We start from the raw sequence: 12,968 nt of genomic DNA, 5'->3' as shown, positions 1-12,968 counted from the left end.
AAATCTGCATAATGTCTGTAGAGCAAGGGGGAGGAGCCCTGATGTGACAAGAGTTAATCAGAACAAGTACGGTGATAGCCAAGGCAACTCTCAGGGTCACAATGCACAAACTAGATACACGTTCATGAGACTTTTGCCAGAGTATGAGTCAGGGTGATACACAAGAGACAGACACACAGATATGAAGCATCTTTTTCTTTTTCTTTTCTTTCTTTCTTTTCTTTTCTTTTTTTTTGAGACAGGGTTTCTCTGTGTAGCCTTGGCTGTCCTGGACTCGCTTTGTAGACCAGGCTGGCCTCGAACTCACAGCGATCCGCCTGCCTCTGCCTCCCGAGTGCTGGGATTAAAGGCGTGCACCACCACTGCACGGTGTTTTTGTTTTTGTTTTTTGAGACAGGGTTTCTCTGTGTAGCCTTGGCTGTCCTGGACTCGCTTTGTAGACCAGGCTGGCCTCGAACTATGAAGCATCTTTTATATGTATATCATTTCTCCCTCCTGGAGTTAAGTGTTTCTGGCTATGGCATCTTAACATACAACCCCAAGAGATAAATACTAGTCACTTAAAAAGTGTTTGTGGAAAGTCACACGCCTGACTCATGTTAGTGATGCACTACTCAGGAGGCAGAGGCAGGATGATGGTAAAATCAAGACCACCCTGGACTGTATACCAAGATGCTGGCTGTCTCAGAACATTAAGCAACAGGGGCAAAAGTCAGTGGCAGAGTGTACTTAGGAAGAGCAAGGAACCTGGGTCTCCTCCCGACAGCAACAATGCATAGCACAAACAAACTTGTGGAGAAACAGCATAAACAGAAAGGCCAGTAAACTGAAACCTCTTTCAAGGAGTAGGAGATCGGAAGAAATGCCATTCTGGAAAAGACTTAGATTGAGGAGTCCCAAGGTTTACCTTTTACTTGTGTCCTGATTAGCTTTAACTGTCCACCGGAGTAATCACCTAAATCAGATTGCTTTCTGCCTGCCTAGGGACCGTCTTGATTGTCAATATTTACAGGAGGGCCTAGCCCACTGTGGGCAGCATCATTCCCACAGAAGGCGATTCTGGGTTGCACAGGTAAGCTGGCTAAGTGTGAACCTGTGTGAGGCAGCAAGCAGCATCCTTCATGGCTGGAAGGAATGCTGCATGGAGCAGCAATGATGCTTGCCTTCGAAGTTCCTGCCTTGATGGACTGCACGCTGAACTGAGAGCTCCCCCAGGTGGCTTTGAGCCAAGCTATTTATCACAGTAGTAGAGACTTCAGCAAGAATTATTCTAAACTTAAATGCCTTCACTATGTAGCAAAAATGGCTTTCCCCAGAGTCGGTTCAGGGTCTCAGTCTGATACAACTATCCAAAAGTTTTGATATCTTAGCTAGGTGATCTCTGAGAGGCTGGGGCAAATGGTCACATAGCAAGACACAAGACCCTGGACTCAGAAGCAAACAACACGTCAAAAGTTCTTGTATGTCTTATGGCAACATATTACTTGAATGTGGCTATTCAAATTACCTTTATAAGCTGTGTTATAAAGTAGCTTAGGGTCTGACCACTGCCTGGAGGTGACTGCAAAGGTCTGTGATTCTTTTAAGAAGCCAAGTGGACTGATTTTGTGTACAATGACATATGAGGAACAGCTTCAGTGAGAGCAACTCATTGCCTTTTAGCAAACTTACAAACTGAGGCAGTGAGTACCCATGCTGTTATCACTTGGGGGCTAATAACACACACCAACCCTCAGCAAAGCATCTCAAAGACTTCAGCAGCTTTTATCAAGACTGCCTTTACCACATAGAGACAGAATAAAGAGTGAAACCTTTGTCCTTTGCCTTCTGTTTTAAGGCAAGATCACACAAATAGCTGACCTCACCACACCCCCCCCCCACCATGTATCCTACTCTTTACAGAAAAGTTCACGTCATTTGCTTTGAATTCAAGAGCAATGAAATGAAGACATTCTATTCATATATGATGTGTGAGAATGTTCTAAAGACAATCCACACGGCCTATGGCCTGTCTGTCTGTCTGCAAGCCTGTCTTCAGGTGGGTTTCCGCTGAGTCTGGGAGCTGACCACACTTCCCACGCATTTCAGGCAGAGTTGTACCTGAGGAAGTCATATATGAGTTCTGGCACTTGCCAGTACATAGGCAGCCACCAGCACCAGGACACGGCATTCTGACCTAAACTAAGATGATATCATCATGCTCTTGGCTTTATCAGCACTAATTCCATCACAAATGACATTCTCTTCACATCCCTACGTGCTGCTGACCTTCCCTCTGGTAGATCTCTCTGCCTGGCACTTTAAGTACTAAAGAGAAAATGACTAAACATTAAACAAACGGTGCCTTCCTCGAACTTATGCTGGTGGAGGGTCATAGGCAGTAAGAAAGTAAATTAGAAAGTCAAGCCAGGGAGTCAGCCTAGACAGCTCTATCAACAGATGAGTGATGAAAAAAAAAAAAAAAAGGGGGAGGGTACACATACAATGCAGCTTTATGTATCTGTAAAGAATGACATTAGAATGCCACTAGAATGGAGTCAGAAGCTATGGTAAATGAAACAAGCCAGACTCAGAAGGAGGACAGATGCCACATTTTCTCTTATATACAAAATCTAGATTAAAAACAAAACCCCAAAAACCTGAAAATAGAAGGGAGATTATTTGATAACTAGGAAACAATCAGCATTAAGGGGAAGGGAAGACGAGAGAGGATGATGGAAGGTGAGTATTATTACAGTGCATTATATATATTCACATATAATATATGAAATGTATGTATGCATTTATGTATGAAAATGTCATAATGAAAACCACTACTCTGTACGATTAATGCATGCTAATAAAAAGGAGGAAGACAAAAAGAAATGAATGAATAGAGGTAGGTGCTGAGAGGAAAACTAACGGAGTTGGGGGGGCGGCAGTATTTTGTAGGAACCCAGGAAGATAGCGGTGTGGTACTTCTGAGCAGAAACTAGAGAGATGGACGAAACAGATGGGGGGCAGTGAGCATCAAGCCCTAAGGAGGAAAAGCATTTGGTTGATAGCCAAGATCAACTGTGACTGAAATCGGGGGTGGGAGGTGAGGCAGGGGTGTCCCCCCACCATTTTCTCAGGCTGGCTTAGACAGGCTCCATTACCAGCTAGCTCTGTGACATGTCCTTGCCACTAGGTAACTTTCCCTCGGATATCTAAAAAGAGTCTGATTTGGAGCATTGCCTGGCCTATCATATGGTGACGCCATTTAAATTCTTTTCATATATGTATATATTTTAGGAAGCTTCTACAGTAGAAGGTTTCCATATGGTTTTTAAAGAATCCTTAGTGTTAGTTGTCTCTCCCCATAGTGCCCTGGCCTGTCGGGGTTCGACTAACGCTCTGGAGGAGAATTTTCCTGTATAGGGACAGAACACAAGATACGAAGAAGGGGGCAGGTCTGCATTCTGATCAAACCCCGTTTATTGAGAAATTTCACAGAGTTTATATAGGCACAGAGGCATGGGTATTTGCATAAGCAAGGGTTGCTATGGATACCTAACTCTGGAATGCTCCAGCAGATGTCTACCTTTACAGCTGCTATAATTGCAGAAGAGAGAAATTCCAGAGAGAAAGGTAAGTTGTGAAAGGTCTGGTTAGTCAGGAAAAAGTTCCCGGAACTGCTGCTCGAAGGCAGCTGGCCTTTAATTTGATCTTATCAGTAGTCTTACCGGAAAAGGAGTAGCTCGGGGGTCTAGAATGACCAGCCCCCACAATAAACCACAACAGGTGTCTAACTGCCGAACCATGACAAGGTCAGCTGGTTTCTGGTGAATGGCAGACTGCTGGAGAAATAGGAACCTAGGCTCTGACAAGATGGCTGAACATTGGCCATGTAGCCCGTCCCCGACACATAGTCCCCCCCTTCTCCCTGCTCATCCAGCCTCCCCATTTAATCCCACTCAAGATTCCTCTTTATCTTTCCATAACATTATCTTCTCTTTCCTGCTCCTTGTGGGGTCCACTCTTCTTCCCTGTTCTCTTGCTAGGTATCTGACCTCTGTGCTTACTTGGATTGAACCCACACACTGAAAGCTTAAAAGTGAACATCCACACAATAAGATTCTATGCAATACTTGTCTTTGGGGTCGGGTCATCTTACTCAGGATGAATGTTTCTAGTTCCATCCATTTCCTTGCAAATTTTATTTTTCTTAACAGCTAGATAGCCGGGCTTGGTGGCACATGCCTTCAGTCCCAGTACTCAGGAGGCGGAGGCAGGAGACAGGAGGATCATTATGAGTTTGATGCCAGCCTGGTCTACAAAGCGAGTCCAGGACAGCCAAGACTACACAGAGAGACATTGTCTCGAAAAGCCAAAACAAACAGCAGCAACAACAACAACAATAAAAACAGCTGGACAATGTTTCACTGTGTAAATGTACCACATTTCATTATGCATTTATCAGTTGATGGACATGTAGGCCTTTCCCAATGCCTGGCTATTAGGAACAGAGCAGCACTGAACATGGGTGAGTAAGGATCTGTGGTGAGTTGTACAGTCCTTTGGGTATAAGTATAAGTTGACCTTGAGGCAGATCAATTCTCAGCGTCCTGAGGGACTCCCACACTGACTTCATAGCAACTGCACAAGTTGGCAGTTTTCTCTCTTTTTGTTTTTCAAGACAGGGTTTCTCTATATAGCTCTGGCTGTCCTAGAATTCACTTTGTAGACAAGGTTGGCCTTGAATTCATAGAGATCCACCTGCCTCTGCCTTCCAAGTGTTGGTATTAAAGGTGTGTATCACTACTGCCCGGCTTAAACTGGCAGTCTTCACAGCAATGGATGAATGTTCTCCTTTTCCTACACCTTTACCAGCATGAGCTGTCTTATGTTTTGTTGATCTTGGCCATCCTGACTGGGGTAAGATAAAATCTCAAAGTAGTTTTAATTTGCATTTCCCTGATAGCTAAGGATGTTGGACATTTAAGTGTTTCTCAGCCATTTGTGTTTCATCTTATGAACACTCTAGTTCCATAATCCATTTTAAAATTGAGTTATTTGTTTTTCAGACCAAGTAAAACCAGTGCTAGGAATGGGTTATATCTTGTTGAGTCATTGTCAAAAGGGCTATGTGTCATGGACAGCTCCCCTCTACAGCCCCCCAAAACATCATAGATTATTGTCAAGGGTACTGGTTGCTCTCCACAACCGGATGGTAAGCTCCTGTTGCTAAGGATAACATTTATGTTATTAAACACAGAGCAATCAAGCTGTTGTTCAACTAGAACTTTCACTTCTAATGACGATTGTTCGTGGTACTGGAAGGTACTATGGATGCTACTGAAGGAGAAAGGTAATCACCAATATCACCCAGTTATAAACCCGTGACCTACAACAGTGACCTGCCTGCAACTTACACTGGTGCAACAGTGGCACAAATGTTATGGGAGTGACCAACCACTTTTAAAAACTGGACTTAAGGCCCAGTCTTTGAACATACTTAATACTGCTAAAACGGCCAAGAACTTGAGATTAAACAGGTCATGGGCTTTTGGAAAAACTTACTACTATTATTCTGCTAAAGAAACATAGCAATGAAATGGCCCCTAATGATATATTGCTTTACACATAGATCAGAGCCTTGCTCACCTATCATTAGAGAAATTTCTTCTTGTAGTGGTTGGAAATTAAGACAGAAACCTACAACTGGACAATGTGCAGCAAGTGAGAGACTTTGGAGCACTCAGTCCTAAGTGGGATGCTTTCACCAAACTCTTCCTCTCAAGGTTCAGGGATCTATGTAGAAGAGGAGGCGGGGAAGACTGTAAGAGCCAGAGGTGATGAATGACTCCAAGGAAACAGTGTCATCTAGACACAACAGGACTAATACACAAACTCAAAGACTGTGACAGCAGACTTAAGACCCGCACAGGTTCAAACCAGATAAAATCCCCGCCCTGAAAAGAAGAACTGGACACCTCTAACTGATAAGCTATTTGCAACTGACACCTGCCAGGAAGGGGAAGCCAGTATTTTTCCAATGGAGTGTCTCTGGGTGTTACCAACCACACTCCAGGGCGGGCCTCATAGCCACCACAGAACAGACACCATGTTTGTCAGAACACAGTCCAGGAATGAAGCAATGTGAGAATTCTGAATGCTTGTGGGAACGCTCAAACAAAACAAAACAGTGACAAAAGCCAAACAAAACAAAACAAAAAGGTAAGAGTCTTGTGACCTCAGTTTCTTCAAAACTTGGAACTGTTCTTAGAACATGGTTTTTGTGCACCTCCCAGGTGGAGCGGATAGGAATGCGTTCACTTCAGATTATTCATTATTGCTTGCTGCTGTTATTCAATTAAATATTTAAACTATACTTTATATGCCTCTGGAAAAACATATTTTTGCCATGTGCAGCACGTCCTCCTGATTGTGTACAGCTTCAACTCATGAGAACTTAACTCGTGTGGCCTTTCTTAACTCTCAAGAGTATAAACTGAGGCCTCAATAAAGTTGGCTAATGCAATGAGATTTAGTTAGCCTCACTTATGGGTTCTACTCTCCACTGCCCCTGAGCGGTGACACAGTAATGTTGCATATTGAGCCTCTGCCGAAACGGCCTCTTCCTGACAAATATATAAAAAAATAACGATTCAATTTAGAGCTCATAGTTCAAAAAACTGGGTAAGGAGGAAGTAATAGGTGCCAGATGAGCAAAAACAGTCAATCTTAGGAAAATTTTTGGCCAGTGTGCTTGGGTTTAGGTGTTAATCTCTAACAGAGACACAGAACTTGGACAGGCATGAGTTGTAACGGTCCTAGGCTTTGAGCTCAGAAGGGTACAGGAAAACTAACCCCAGGCTCAGGGAGCCTACAAGGAACCTTATCTCCGTCCAGAGATGCAAATGGAGATTCCCTAAAGGAAATAGTTGGAATAAATCCACAATCCATGCTTGTATCCAAGTGAGTGTGAGGTCGACAGTTACCCTAATCAGGTGGTATAAATCAAGACCAAGAAGTGACTGTAAATGTTAACCAGGACTTTAAAAAGTCCCACAAGGGAAAACAATCAATCAATCAAACAAACCTGAGTGTATGTGTCTGCAGGAACGCACACACATGCACATATTCATGAACACATGCATGACAGTCACCCAGACAATACACACTTGTTTTGAAATATAGACACAAGCCAGAGACTGATGCCCCTAGAACCAGAGATAACAAGTACCCAGAGAAAGTGTGTTCAGTAAGTATCTTTATATGATAAAATATGAAAGAGTAATTTAAAAGGCAATATAGATGAAATAAAAAGACAAAGGAAAAATTTACAAGACCCCAAAGAACTTTGAGCAATTAAACACACTCACTAGGCACAAAGAATACATGAACTTTTTTTTTTTCTTCCTAAAAAAAACTTAAGAAAGAATAACTAGAAGAATCAAGTAACAACTAAAAATCCAGCCAAGGAAGGAGGAAGGAGATTGCTGAAGACAAGAACAAAGGTAGAAAGCAGTGCAAACATTTGGTTGGAGTAAGATTGGGGAAAGCAGTGTGAGAATAAATGATGGCTAAGGATTTGCCAGAACAGAGGATAGATATAACACACCCAACCCCCAACCTATGCATGATCCTGACTCCAAGGTGAGACCCACAAAGGGAAATGCACAAGTTGCTGTGTGACTGAGCCTGTGGAACATCAAAGATAATGAGACAGATTTAAAAATCGCCAGAGAGAAGAACATTTGCCCTCCAAGAAATGGCAATCAGATTGACTGAAAAGTTCTAATCACTGGTTTGGAGGCCAGAGGATATGGTAGAGCATTTTGGAAAAAGGAAGGAGGAGGAGGAGGATGGAGGAGACTGGAGAAGGAGGGGCAGGAGGAAGAGGAGGAGAAGGAGGAGGAGGAGGAGGAGAAGAAAAATATAGAATTAAGTAATCAGTAGAACTGAAAAGGCCAACCAGATTATCTATCAGCACCCATAGATCACTGGCAAACCCTGCATATAGCCCCTCCTGATGAGTGTGTCCCTAGCAAGAAAAGCCTTAGGCCTTTCCCCTCTGTCCATTTCAGGGGATCAGGATGCTGAGTCTGAGAAATGCTTTCTAAGCTGCATTCACAAGCGAGTGGCACCAGGACAGTAGAACTGATGCAAGAGCCACAGTTTTCCGACCACTTCTCAACAGGTATTTAAAGGCAGAAGAGATGCATGCTGACTGGCATGCATTTATCATCCCTGTCCTAACAAACGACAGCATCCTATAAATGCAGGGCTTGGTTTTGCAGCCTATAGAAAGCAAGGAAGGGAGGAGTGCTTCTCTCTTGAGGAGCCTGTACCCACACTTGGGTGCGAGGTTTGTCTGTTTGGTTGGAATCTCTGGTTGCAGCGGCCCCCCCCCAACCCCAGCCCCTACCCCCACCCTGCCCCAACATGATCTGGTAAATCCTATTCTCTTTCTCTCCAACCCTGCCACCTCCAAGGAAAGCTTTCCTTGGAGGTCCAGTTCAGCATTCCCAATGACTGCCCCTACCCCATCCCCTTGAGTCCACCAGCTTTTCCCAAGCCCCTGCCCCAGATGGCCATATCAAGGCACAGGTCGTGTGCATGGGTAGACATGCCATTTTCCTTTGACTTCAATCCATAGACTTTCCCCAACATAGTCTTGGTGTGACTTCCTCTGGTCTCATCCCCTGAGGCTGGTAAACTTGCCCAGAAGCCCCAGTTCCCAAATCAACCTGCCCCCGCTCTTTTATTAAACCTTTAATCTGACTTAAATTGTCTTATACTTCATCAGTGGAGATGACCTAATCATTCTTGTGCCAAAACCTGGAAGAAGTTGAGTGCCCAGCCAGGTGGCCTGGGTCTCTCCTCTGAGCTTTTTCTCCACCTGATGCAACTTTGGACTTGGTGAGTAACCACCCCAGCTACTGCCTACTTCCGGGTCCAGAACCCTTTGGACTTCCTCTACCAAGTTGAGACCAGGTCTTTGTTCTGGGGGTGGGGGTAAGCCTTAGCTAAGAGATGTTTTACTTCAGGCTACCCCCTCCCCCACCAAAAACAAACCACACACCAGATCCCAGACTATCAAGTGGTACTCCACCTGCAGCAAAATCTGGGAAGATGGTCTAAAATTGATCCCTAGACACCTCTTGGATGTCTGTTGCAAAATTTACCTAAATTGGGGTGGTCCCAGAACTTGCAATACTCTGCAGCCCTTCCCTGTATCTGTCCCAGCAAAACACCGACTGCTTTACTCCTGAACTATCCCGGGTCCCTGGGTTCCCTGTCTCTCCAGCCAGAGCTTGTGCATCTGACTCAGGCCAGGGTCTAAGGTCCTCACCTCCGACTGGGTGTGGGCTCTGAAGCCCCTAACTACAGCAGATCAGGTTCTTTCATTTTGGGGCCTGGTGGGGTTCTTAAGACAATATTGCTATTATACCTAAGCCACTGTACCAGGCAGCCAGAGAGACCCTCAAGGGCCCCTTCACCCACCTAGCCATGGTCCACCATCACTTTTTTTTTTTACATTCCAGGATGCCCTCTTAATGGCTCCTGCCCTGCCACTCCCGGACTCCACACACTCCCTACCACCTCTTTACAGAGGAGAGGATGGCAGAGGCTACAGGTGTTTTAGGTCAACTTGTTGGGCCCTCCCATGAGGCCATAGCTTTCTTGTCCAAACAGCTGGATCCCACCGTATGTGGATGGCAGCCATGTCTGAGAGCCCTATCAGCGGCAGTGAGCCTTACCAGGGAAGCTCTCAAGATCACCCTGTTCCGGCCAATCATGGTATACTCCACCCATCACCTCTCAGACCTTCTGAGTCACTCCTCTGTCTCCCTCCTTGGGCCCTCATGGGTCCAGGCCTTTCACTTTCCATTTCTAGAAAACTTGTCAAATCCTACAACACCTCCCGCCCCCGCCCCCTGCCCCCGCCCCCCCCCACCCATATTGATGTCCAATGTTAGCAGGAGGTTCGTTTATCAACACAAGGCTAGGATGTTGGGCTTCAGACCTGGGATAAGCAGCTGAGGTGCCTTTTCAACTAAAGCAGTCCTGGACTCCAGGTTCTCCCAGCATGCCTCAGTTCCTACCTGTTACAGGGCATGCTGGTACACCTTGCCCTCTATGCTGAACTTTCTAGCCCAGGGGCTGGGCTTCCCTTCCCCCAGAAGCTCTTTCCTATATAATCCAAACATTCGGTCTTCCCTCTCTCCCCTTCCTTCTCCCCCTCTCTGCATGCAGGGCTCTTTCTCTCTGCCCCCACTTCTGTCCTTGTTCCCATGGCAACTTCCCTGGCCCCTTGCCTTGGGACCAGTGAACCAGCCCAAGAGCTGCATCCAATAAACCTTGCCTTTATATAATCTGGCTTGGATTGGATCATGTCTCTGGCAGAGAATGCACATAGCAGAATACTTTATCAATGTCTTTCTTTTTCTCTGAGTGTCTCTCTTTCTCCCCATTCTCATGCTTACGCCTGTATTAAAAATCTCTTTAACAACTCTTCTTCACTGTTATAAAAAAGAAGACAATCCTGACTATACATTTTAAGCCATCCTTTTACAAAGGACTAGGAAGAAAATGTGATTATCATCCCATTTTCTCTTCCTTTCTAATCCTACTCCTAAGCAAAGGCCCATGCAGCTGTAGCCTGTCAGGGAGACTCACTGAGGAGACGGGATGAACCTTAAAACTATTCAGTTTTACCAGTCTCTTGACACGACAGCAGAAACACACAGCAGTGTGTGTAACATGCAGCCGTGAGCATATATGAAGGAGAAGGGACATGAGGATACTCACTGGACCAGTGATGGCTGGGTTCTGGAGCCTCGGGTCTTCCCACTGAGTGATTTTGCTATCTGAAAACATTAAAAACATAAGTGTATTAGTTCCAATCTCTTCTGTATACAGGAACTTTAAGAAAGAACCGTTTCCTTTTCTAAAGCCCCGGGGAGAATTTAGTATTTTGGCGTTAGAAGGTAACTCTGCTGTACATAGCAAACACATATATATGATTAGTTAAAATAATAATAATAGTAATAATAATAAAAAGTGCGACAAAAGTAAAACCACTTCTTTGCAGGTTTGGGTGAGCAACCTGGTAAACCCGCAATTATAAATCCCTTTTCTCTCAAGGATTTATAGCTTGATCTTGATCTTCAAAAGGCATAAGAAGGTTTAGTTCCCTAGGAAGTTAACACACATACAGATTTTTCCCCCTAATTTCAAATACTTCTTAAAGTTTGCTTATGATGTTGAAAAGCTGCTTTCAAGTAGGGTTTCTACACAGGGCCCACGGATAATCCGCCCCTTGTGCCTCTCGTATGCACACATAACTGAAGCAGCAAAGGTAGTCACAAAAAAGGGATTAGATGTAGCTGAGCAAGATTTCCGAGAAGGGTTCCCCCTGGCAGGCTGGCTGGGCAGGACCAGTTTCCTTTCTTCCAAGAGCATGGGTGTGAACAAAACTGCTTAACGCCAGCTACGCGCCATCACTGGCCTGGCTTGTGTAGGGTTTCACCTGCGTGCTTCAGGGAGGGGGCTGGAGAGATGGCTCAGAGGTTAAGGGCACTGTTTGTTCTTCCTAAAGGTCCTGGAGTTCAATTCCCAACAACCACATGGTGGCTCACAACCATCGATAACGAGATCTAGTGTCCTCCTCTGGCATGCGGGCAGAATATTGTATAAATAATAAATCTTTTAAAAAATGCTTCAGAGAGGCCTGCATGTGTGACATCAGGTGGAGGTGTGTCTAGGGGACTCAGGTGGAAAAGGTATGAAGGGGGCAGGTTGGGGTTGGATAGGTTATTAATACCTTGAAAAGAGAGAGAGAAAAAGCTCAAGGGGTGGGGGTATGTTTCTCTGAGAACTGACCCTGTTCACTCTTAGCCTACTAATAAGCTGGTGGTAGCTCACGGATTCATTCAACTTTAACAAGCACCTCAGTTTTTAAGACTCTGATGTTATTAACTTCATGAAAACAGAGGTATTGTTAACAGAACTGCTCTAGGCTGGTTATGATTAAAGCAGATGACAACACATGTATGAAAATGCCATGATGAGAGCCGTTACTCTGTTGTGAAAACACACTCGTGGTGAAAGCAGTCTATAGTAAACACAAGCAAACACAAAACCAGCCCCTAAGACTACACATCTGCAATGCTTATGTCAGTTTGGTTTGGCAGGATAAGCACATGGCGGGGTGCAGGTGGCTTTTCAGGTTGTTGAGTTGCTAAAAGGGGAAGATTATGGAAAAGCCAAAGCTGCTATTGAGGTGGCAAATAGTAAAATGATAAAGGTCACAAAACGCAGCAGGACACAGCTGGATAGGACCGTGCCTTTATATAGCAGCTTGGGGAAGAACAGTGTTGACCAGATGTTTGTTAGCAAAATAAACCAGCCTCTCCCAACACAGGACTTTTCAAATCTTCTTACCAGACCTGAATATCAGACTCCATCACTGACACCTGCACAGGGTTCCCTTAGATTCCTGAGCAGGTGACCACCCACAGCATGGGGTGCTCCTGTAACCTGACACTCCAGTCAGCCGCCGAGGATTAATCTGGATGGCTGATTTGATTGAATTGAGATTAGTGAAGCAAACCTCTGGGTGTGTCTGCAAGGGCTTTTCCAGACAGGATTAACTGGAGGGGTGGGGGTGGGGGTATGGTGGGGAGGAGGTGAGGGTGATTGCCTGAAAGTGGACAGCTCTATCATACATGCTGGGTGCTTGGATAGATGAAAACTGAGAGCGGCCATCAGCTGAGACATCTGTCACTCTCTTCCTGTCTGCTGTGATGAATAGCCTCCTCCCTACTTGTCTACCACCAGGATGGTCCAGAATCATTAGGGCAAATGATTGGGGGATTAGCTAGACCGCTGAAAACCGTGAGCTAAAATAAATTCTTCCTCCTTTAAACTGCTTGCACCAGGTGTCTATCACAGTGACAAAAGTCTGACTAACAAAAGCAGCATCATAGTCCACCAAC

At 45.0% G+C, this 12,968-nt stretch overlaps 1 protein-coding gene across 10 annotated transcripts in view; it reads right to left on the bottom strand.

The window, feature by feature from the left end:
- Positions 1-12,968, bottom strand: part of Nedd4l (NEDD4 like E3 ubiquitin protein ligase) — a 336,845-nt gene that overhangs the window by 21,498 nt on the left and 302,379 nt on the right. For all 10 annotated transcript variants that reach the window (XM_051163444.1, XM_051163445.1, XM_051163447.1 and 7 more), the window contains one exon: positions 10,780-10,838. In XM_051163444.1, coding sequence (XP_051019401.1) covers positions 10,780-10,838 — 59 coding nt within the window. The remainder of the gene's footprint in view (positions 1-10,779; positions 10,839-12,968) is intronic.

The sequence above is a fragment of the Acomys russatus genome, chromosome 20, assembly GCF_903995435.1.
Source record: "Acomys russatus chromosome 20, mAcoRus1.1, whole genome shotgun sequence".
NCBI lineage: Eukaryota > Metazoa > Chordata > Mammalia > Rodentia > Muridae > Acomys > Acomys russatus.
This window is presented reverse-complemented; position numbering and strand designations above follow the sequence as displayed.